The following is a 9,665-nucleotide window of genomic DNA, read 5'->3' on the forward strand; positions in this document are numbered from 1 at the left end:
GTAGATGGGGTGAACAGGTCTGAGTTTAAACTCAGAAGCACGCAATTATTGATTGGAAATTCTCTCTGTTGCAAAATAAGAGACCAAGTGAGGCCAGTTATAGGACACCATGTAAACTCAGTCAGGTTAAGGACGTGCAAATTGCCTGATTCACCACGCCTCTAAGAATGCATTCTTAGCGCCTTCTGTGGATTCACCAGATAATTGTAGACAATTGCTCCCTTCCCCCTTCCCAGAGTCCCCTAAATTGTGGCACAGACATTGTTGAGCAAACCCTGCACCCAGGACACAGCTCAAGACCTCCATGAACCAACAGAGATTAGGCTGGAGAATGCAGATGTAAAGACACTGAGACTTTTGAGTTAAAGGAGTTGAACTTCATTAAGTCTTTTGATGTTTACAGAAAAACGTCTGTATGTAAAATGATTGCTTAATCAACTTAAACTGTATAGGATCCCAACTAAACGTGACCATTTATCTTTCATTCATGCGAATGGAGATAGTCTTAAAATGTCTAGTGTCCCACTGTTAAATCACTGAAATGTACAGAATTTGTAAAAACTTCACTCAATGAAAACATCCAGATCTGAAAAACCATTTATACCATTGGACACTTCTGGACATAAAGAGATTTATAATCCCCATATCCTTCTGCCAATCCGAACTCGCCTTTGATTTCATCAAACAAATAACACAATGAGAATCAATGCTACGCTTTCATTACATTCTCACAGATAATGATCTTAGTCAATACTTCCAACATCATGAAATAGTGTTCATTGTACAGATTAGGAGACTGAGGCTGAGAGAGGTCAAGGTCATGGAGTTCATGAGTAATAGAAGCAGAAATGGCTCTTTCTTCCTTTTCCAAGTCTGAGGGAACATTCCTTGGCACAACAGCTGCTTACCATGAAAGGTTGTTTTCTTGTTTAATTATAAACCCTCCCAAACATGGTTCTAATCCACAGATATTTGTCCGGATTCCATTAATAAAATGACTATGTCATAGTAGTTCCTCAAGAGGCTTATGAACGGCAAAGTCACACATCACCCTGTAGTCCAACGAGCATGTATGCGTGCCCGCTTTGAACTAGAAGTGATGCCCCAGCGCTGGCTGAGATTTACACAAGACACATGCTGTTCCAGGCTCTACGAACCCTGGATTAATACCACTGACATTCCTCACCTTGGACAAAGGGTTCATACCATTTCCTGAAGCCTTCTTCCTCATTACTTGGGACCTCCATGAAAACTTCAGTTTGTAGTGTTTTCTGACAACTGTGTAATCAGCCTCCTTCACTTTATAAATCAATTACATCATAAGAAGACTTTTTAAAAAATAAACTGGTGTTAATAAATTATTAATAAATACAATCAGATTTTGTTGATTATATCTTTGACCTTTCTCTCCATGAGCAATAAGCATCACTCCGTAGATACTCACATCTAACTTTAGTAACACAGACAAGATGAAGAAATCCTGAGAAAGGAGACTGCTTGCTGGCATCCAATATACAGTATGTACAATATAAAATGAGTACAAACTAAATTGTATTTCCTTTCCTTCTGCTTCAAATATGTCTGTAAACATTGGCACAATATTTATAGGACCATATTATATCAGCTGTAATAATATAGAAAAATAATCTCAATTACCATAAACTAGGAAGTTAGGATAACTAGTCTTTCAAATAAATCACCACGTGTCACAATTTGGCATACACCCTGATCCTTATGAATAATTCACATTTTGTGCATTAATAATGCATGTCTTCCTCCTATTGGAATGCTCCCTAACACAGAATGGATGTCTTTTATCAATTTCCTCAACTGACGTGATGGAGTAAATCTAAAATTAGAATGGTGTTTTTAGTGCTCCCTTTAAAAGGGTAACAATTCAGCTGGCCCTTAAGGTTATCATAAACATAAAACTCCTATTATTTCTTGCCCTTTGCATGAGTCACTAAGTTAAGTAAGTACCCTAACAGTAGTTGCTCCTGCTGATGAGAATATGTGCATGGCAGAAAAAATCAAAAAAACCTGCACAGGGCTGATAGGTACTGGTAAATTCTGTTACATTTCTTCCTAATTATATACGTATATATTCACAATAGCACGGGACATAATTGCTGAAACATGGTAACCAGCAGGGGAAAAAAGCAAGCAAGCAAGCAAAGGGTCAAAACAAATCAGGCAAGAGTTTCTAATAATTACAGATGTTTCCTCTCATCCTCCCTCGCTGGTTAGCACTTTGAAATTTCTTTTCAATTTTCAGTAAAATTATCTAACACATAAGAAAGTGCAAAGACCAAGGCACAGAAAGGTGCTAATGACATGTATTTGTGGGGAAAGACATTCAGTTTATCACTGTAATATACTCCCAGTGTGGCCACTGAACATCATTGGGGATATGATTTCAGACGTTACTGAAGTAAACTTTCTGCCCCCCAATGCCAGCACCAAAACACACCCAATAAACAAAACAAAACAAAACAAACAAACAAAAACAGCAACAATATTTGACACAAGGCAAAGGGAAATGAGATAGGTTGGAATCTGGGGAGAAAAAAAAAATCATTCCAGTATCCTCCCCGTCTCTGGAGAATTCTTTCCTCATCACTCAGTCTCAAAGAGAAGCAAAATGAGTTCTCTCCGAAGTCCTATCAAGGCAGAGCAAAGGGAATGGGGGCAAAAGAGAAGGAGTTTTAAGAGAGAAGCCATCCCTGTGCCAACCTCTGTCCCCAACAAGTACCCTCAGATGCATTCGTTCTTTCTCGTGGTCCATATTTAGGGAGAGCCCGCTCTGCACCAGGTGTTATGTTCCACCCCCAAAGAATCTTCTAGTGGGCTTCCTGTGTGTACTACAGCAACAGAAATCCACCACCCCGGATAAGGACCAGAGAAAAATCAGATTCGGGGATCCACCCCGAGCTGGCCTGGCCCGAGGGCCAGCCCACACCGCCTTGGCCAACACCTGGGACAGAGGCGGGTCATCGTCCAGGACCGGACGCCGGAAGAGACCTTCCGCTGGGCAGCAAATTCTCCCTGGGGTCAGAGGGTCGCCGACCTCGTTCACAGCGGGAGCGCCTGCCCTCTTTCTCAGCCTCCCATCCATCCCCTGGAAAAGTTAAGTTGGCGGCGAGTGGGAAGAGGGGCACCGGGGGCATCCGGCAGGCTCAGCACCCCCAGCCGGCTTTCTGGGCTCCGACTCCCTTGGCTACCGAGAAATATTTATTTCCAGGCGATGGGCTCCAGCGGCTCCCGAAGCCAAACACGCGGCCACCATCAGAAAGCCAAGTCATCCGAGAGATAAAGATAGATCCGTGACATCCCGAGACCCGGCCTCGCACCGGCAGCCGCAGGCGATGTGGATTTCGGCTGAGAAAGCCGCCGCGCAATCCGCCCCGCACGCGGCCGCCGACTCTGCTGCCGGCCTCCGGGGATGCTGGCGGAGGATGGAGACAATTGAACGCACGGAGAGAAGCAAAGGGGAGGGGAAAAAAGGATCGGTACTTACCCCCAGGCGTCTGCTCCGGATCCGCACGTACCCTTGCTTCACTATGTCATTAAAATTGGAAGCCATCCTGGACGGCCGGCGACCCCCCTCGCCCAGGCGCCCGCACCCGAAGCGGCTCTGGGGCGGGTTCAGGGCCGGGTCGGGAGCAGACGTGGGGGGAGAAAGTTGACACGGCGAAGCGGCTCCGGCGGCGGCTCGGCGCGGCTCTAGAAGGCGCACATCACTTTGTCTGTCCCCCAAACCCTGAAAGTGGGCGGCCGGCTCGCAGCCACTTCGGGGGAGCGCGGAGCGCGCGGCGCGGCGAGGAGAGGCTGGGGCGCCGCCGTCAGCTGACTCATCCGCCGGCCTGCGGGGAGGAGGAGCGGCGGCTGCTCAGGGCTCCAGCCCTGCCTCTTCCAGGGGCCCGGGAGGAGGGGAGGAGAGGGGGGAGGGGAGGAGGAGGAGGTCGAGGGAAGCGAAGGAGGACCGCGGAGGGGTGGGGGCCCCCCCAGGAGGAGGGGCCGCGCGGGTCCCAGCGCCCGGCTGCGGCCCCCCCGCGGGCAGACACCCTGGAGCGCGCCGCACCCCTCCCCGCCTCTCCCGCCCACCTGGCCCGACCCTCTTCCCCTTCCGATCCCTCCCCTCCTCCCGGACCCCGAGCGCGCCCCGGCCCGCCCCCGCACCTCGCGGACAGCCTGCCCAGAGCACGCGCCCTCTCTTCTCGCTCCGGTGTTTGATTTTAGGAGAGGAAATTCCACTTTATCACAGCCACCGCCCACCCCGCTCTCTTACCGAGAAGGGCTGATTTTCTGTTGTGCGGGTGGCGGTGTTGCCATGGTTTGCCCTGACCTTGGCATAGGCCGGGAGGGATACTGCCCTACCTTAAGCTACAGAAAGAGCTTCCTCCGGTTTCCTTGGCATCCTGGTGATATCATTTGATACATTTTCCTTGTTTGAGCCTGTCTTTCCCGCCCGAATGTAAGTTTCCCAGGGGCTAACGCTTGGCCTCATTAATATGTGTACCCCCAAAGCCTGCTTGATAAATTCTGGTGCCCGGCAAGGCTCTAAGCCTCACGCACGGATTAACTCACTTAAACTCCCCTGCACCCATGAGATACGTCCTCCCTTATGTAAATGCCAGGCCCATATTTATGCCCCAGTAGCTTAGCAATGGCGCTCACGCTCAAAACCATTAAGCGGGGCTGCCTATAGAGTAAGATGAAGAGGGGAACAGATTTTGGACTCACAGCCCCGACTGCACGACCCTCCTGAAGCATGCTTGGGTTGATACCCACTGACATTCATGGGGCACCAGGCCGCTAGACAGGGTCCTAATCCTGTTAAAGGAATAATGAAATAGGTACTATCACGCACATGTCATAATGAGGTCCCTACTGTCGCACACATGGAAACTGAGGCTCCAACAGACTGAGACTTGCCCCAGGTACCGCAGGACAGGGACAGAGGGAAGGTGTGTGTGACACCAGCTTGGTCCTATAGCCCTTCTGAAGAGCAGAGGTCATGAGGGAGGCAGCTTTGCTTCCTTCAAGGAAGATCTTTCTAATTTGCCCTATCTGCAAAGGCACAAAGACAGCATCATAAATAGACAGTTCTTGTGCACAGGAGGGACCAAACCGAGGTTGGGTGACCCCTACTCAGAGCTAGGGAGAAGAAAGTTCATTTATTGAGTGCTGACTACTTTGACCAGATGAGATTTGAAGACCTTTCAACTCTAAGCTTATATAAATCTTTCCTTTCTGGCCAAGAACACTAGCTTTTAGTTACTTTGGTTTGGTAGGTGTCAGATAAAGAAGAGAATCACGGAAGAATGTGTCATAGGAGGACTGAGACTAAGTTGGGACAGTCAAAAGGCAAATACTCTGGGAGGAGAACTCTTTTTTTTTTTTAATTTTATTTTTTATAAACATATATTTTTTTCCCCCAGGGGTACAGGTCTGTGAATCGCCAGGTTTACACACTTCACAGCACTCACCATAGCACATACCCTCCCCAATGTCCATAATAACCCCACCCCGCCTCTCCCAACCCCCTCCCCCCCCAGCAACCCTCAGTTTGTTTTGTGAGATTAAGAGTCACTTACGGTTTGTCTCCCTCCCAATCCCATCTTGCTTCATTTACTCTGGGAGGAGAACTCTTTTTATTATCTAATAAATAATTTGCTCTGTCATGGTGTTGTCATTTGCTATAAATGATGTTTTAAGTTTCAATCTCTCACCAAAGAAGGATGAAATGATAAAATCATTGGGTGAGTTCTTTTTGAAGGCTTAGAACTTAAAAAAATACTGTCCATGGTTGCCACGAAATAGACGTGTTCATGGAAGGTATTTGTCCAATACATCTCTGTACACCAAATCAACAGTATCACAGAAACCAAGAATGAAGGAATGGAGGCATAAGGGCCTAGAGGTGAATGGCTCAAGAAAAAAGAAGTAATTACTGACAAAACCAGAAACTGAGAAATACATCTCGTGATAATTAATGTTGAGTATAATCCATATCCATAAATAATTAAGCCAGACATGAGGAAACTAGAATCAAACTAGAAAATATCAAACTGGTTGGGAAAAGACGAGTGATTTTTTTTTAACTGCAGGACGGAACCCAATATATGGTTTTATTTGTTTGTTTTTTGTTAAATCAAACCCTTAAATGTCACATGATGGACAGTCACTTGTACTTGTCCAAATCGTGTAATACACAACCATGGCAGAAGAGGAAAAGAGGAATTCAGAGATATACAATGTAAGTTGTGCTGATAGACTTGCACAGCGCACAATTCACACCACTATATGCTGCGAAATGGACATATAGTCACACACAATTCAGTTTCACTAGGGAGAAGGGTGACACACACGCACAAATCATTATTTGGGGCACCTGGGTGGCTCAGTTGGTTAACCATCCTACTCTTGATTTTGGCTCATGTCGTAATCTCGGAGTCCTGAGATCAAGCCCCACATAGGGCTCTGAGCTCAGTGCAGAGTGTGCTTGTCTCCTTATCCCTTTGCCCCTCCCTCTGCTCTCTCTTTCTCTCTCTCTCAAAAATAAATAAATAAATTAGTCATTTTAAAAATCATTATTTCAATCCCTGTTTTTAACTCATTTCCAACACTTCAAGCTTATTTGTTTGTTTGCTCAGCATTGAGACTCCCTTCTGCCAACAGTGGTACTCATACTCATTTTGAGTATACTTAATCCCCTGCTCTCTGTCTAAGCCGGGAGACTAAGAGTTGATTGCATTAAAATGAAGTAAGTGTGAGATCAAAATGAATTACATACAGTAGCACTTTGCTCCTCTTCGAAAATCTTGTCGATAAGGAACAAAAGCTTGTCACATTGCAGAGCCAGGAATTAACCCACAGTTCCCCCCACTGCGCCATTTTCAAAGTGGGAACCCACTCAAGCCTGAAATATGAATGACTCATGCCATCCACTCTGTATCCCATTCAGCCAATTATTATCATTATTGTTATTATTGTAAAACTCTCCAAGACAGAAAATTACGTGCAGAAATCCAGAGGCTTCTGCACTTTTCCAGAATAGATGATGGGCTCCCACGCTTGGCCCAAGAAGGTGTTACTTTCACCAAGTACCACAAAGTACCAAGGCAGAGGCTGAAATGGCACTCGTCTGATGTCTTTACCAAAAATAGCTTGAGCTTTGGCCCCGTCGCCTGCTGCGAGGCCAGAAACAGATAGCCTTTCCTCTGGCAAGGAGAGATCGTGCTAATGAAAATGATTTGGCTATCACCAAGGAGAGAGCTTGTTTGCTGGGCGGCCAGGTCGCTCTCCACCAGTCCTTACCCAGCCAAGGAAGGATGACTTGGAAGATGACACAGAAATCAGCTGAGAGAAAACCTGGAAGCAGGTCTGCTTCTGTCTTTCATTGATTCATTGGTTCTGTCCTGCCTTCAAAAAATACTGACCAAGCACCTGCTCTGGTCTGTCCACAATAAGCTTACACACACACACACACACACACACACACCACACACACACACACACACACAATCTTGTCCCCATGGAGCCTGTAGCCCCAGTTGGAAAGAGAAAAAACAAGCAGATAAAGAGTTTAGATAACTATCGGTGACAGTTTAAAGAACAGAAGTGGTGTGCTATGTGGGGGGGGTGGTGGTAATAAACAGCCCTACTTTCAGTAAGAAGGAGTCAGGGAAGGCTTCTCTGAGGAGGTGACATTTAAGCTAAGACGCAAAAGATGGGAAGAAGCTATGGGCAACGTTGGGGAAATGCCTTCCAGCTAGAATGAAGAGCCCTTGAGAAAGCCAAATGCAGGAAAGTTATATATAAAAGATTTTATTTATTTACTTATTTGAGGGAGAGAGAGAGATAGCACACAAAGGGGGAGGGGCAGAGGCAGAGGGGAGAATCTCAAGCAGACTCTATGCTGAGCACGGAGCCTGACATAGGACTCGATCTCAGGACCCTATGATCATGACCTGAGCCAAAACCAAGAGTCAGATGCTTGACTGACTGAGCCACCCAAGTGCCACAGGAAAGTTGTATTTTTTTTAAATATTATTATCTCTGATGAATAAAAAATAGATTGGAAGTGGACTGGACACTAAACTGGAAGTGGTAAGACCAAATAAAAAAATCTACTTCTAAAGACCTGTACCCAAAAATCTTTAAGAAAAGAGAAATGAACCTTCCACTGAAAATATAAATTTATATCAATTGATACAACTGTTTTGAAGCATAGTGCTATTTATCAGAGATTTTTAAAAAATTTCATAATTGCTTATCCAGTTCTGGAAATGCATCCAAAGGCACAAAGATTTAGTTACAAGAATATTCACAACAGCATTATTTATGATAATATGGATAACTATCTTCATATTATCTACACGTATGTTAACATGTCTGCATCTAAACACATATTTTACATGGAAACAGGTACACACATGTAAGCAAATTTCTGAAGGAACTGGGATCCACGTGGCATGATCGTTTCCCATTAAACTTTGCTTATTGAAAATTTGTTTCTCTAAACCTGAATGGAGTTTCCAGAAGGTCTCTGGCTTTTTTGGCTACTACGAGGTCATAAAGAGTTATCTCAGCCTAGTAGCTGTATAACACTGAATATCATTCGATTTAGGTTTTATCCCTTAACCCAGTTCAGGACTGGGAGGGTAGGGCTTGGAGATGGCTCCTTCACTGGTTTTCTGCTCTGCCCCCTCTTCTGTGTAGTAACTATAGGCTTCCACGGAGCTCGGGGTGGGGAGGTGGTGTGGAAGGAAAGGAACGTTTTGCTTGCTCCAAGTCTTGCTTTGGAGGTGCTGCCCTCTGGGCAAAGACATAAAATGTTTGCTCTTTCTGTCAAGGAGCTTTTGTGAGTTCCTTAGAGATGCACCCGCTAAGAACTCTATCTCCAATGCCCTTCTCAGACGGGCTGTGAACACCCCAGTGTCTCAAGCTCCAGGCCCATGTTGGGTTTTTGCCCTTGCGGTTGGTTCTCCTGGTGGATTTATGCTAAGACGAGCCCTACCTGGTCAAAGGAAAAACTCTATTCAGTATCGTCCATGCCAGTGAATGGTCGGTTCACTCCCAGGGCGGCCACTGCTCTTAGCTCTGCCTCAAGGCAAGTCAACCAGCTGACCCCAGGCTTCCACCTTTAAAATATTAAGGATTGGGTCTACCACCAGTCCTTGTGTCCTCTATGCTTCTAGAGACTCATGTCTAGTGATCAAGAGTGATCCACCTGAAAATTACTCCCCTGCTATAGAGTAAGGGGAGAGATCTTCCCTCCTTGTCTCATGGGGAGAAGAAAACCAACTCTCTGCCAAAGAACCTTCCTTCTTTAAACTCTTGAATCGCAATGGCTTATTTCGCTGGGGGTGCATGGTCAATGAATGCAGACAAAATGGTTTGCTGCTGCTCTTTTTGCAATTTCTGCACAAAGGGTCCAATACTTGGCTTCAGAAACTTTTCTAATCCCGCCCACCCCCAATGGGCTTTTGAGGCTTCTGCTGAAACTGAGTCAATAGGAAGAGTCACATTTACCATTCTCTTACAAAGCCATAATAGCACCATTAGAGTGCACATAAAGGATATTCCCTCTTATTCATTCATCCAGCAACTGTCATCTGAGCCAGGCTCACTAGGCGCTGAGGAGCCAGTGATGCAGACAG

The 9,665-nt window shown here is 45.9% G+C and overlaps 1 protein-coding gene across 1 annotated transcript in view; it reads right to left on the bottom strand.

Annotated features, from left to right (window-relative positions):
* Positions 1-3,927, bottom strand: part of DOK5 (docking protein 5) — a 151,068-nt gene extending 147,141 nt beyond the window's left edge. Inside the window, exon 1 of the mRNA XM_032878935.1 lies at positions 3,518-3,927. Coding sequence (XP_032734826.1) covers positions 3,518-3,583 — 66 coding nt within the window. The 5' untranslated portion in view covers positions 3,584-3,927. The remainder of the gene's footprint in view (positions 1-3,517) is intronic.
* Positions 3,928-9,665: the final 5,738 nt, after the last annotated feature.

Source organism: Lontra canadensis, unplaced genomic scaffold, assembly GCF_010015895.1.
Source record: "Lontra canadensis isolate GAN:19392208 unplaced genomic scaffold, GSC_riverotter_1.0 scaffold65, whole genome shotgun sequence".
Taxonomy (NCBI): Eukaryota; Metazoa; Chordata; class Mammalia; order Carnivora; family Mustelidae; genus Lontra; species Lontra canadensis.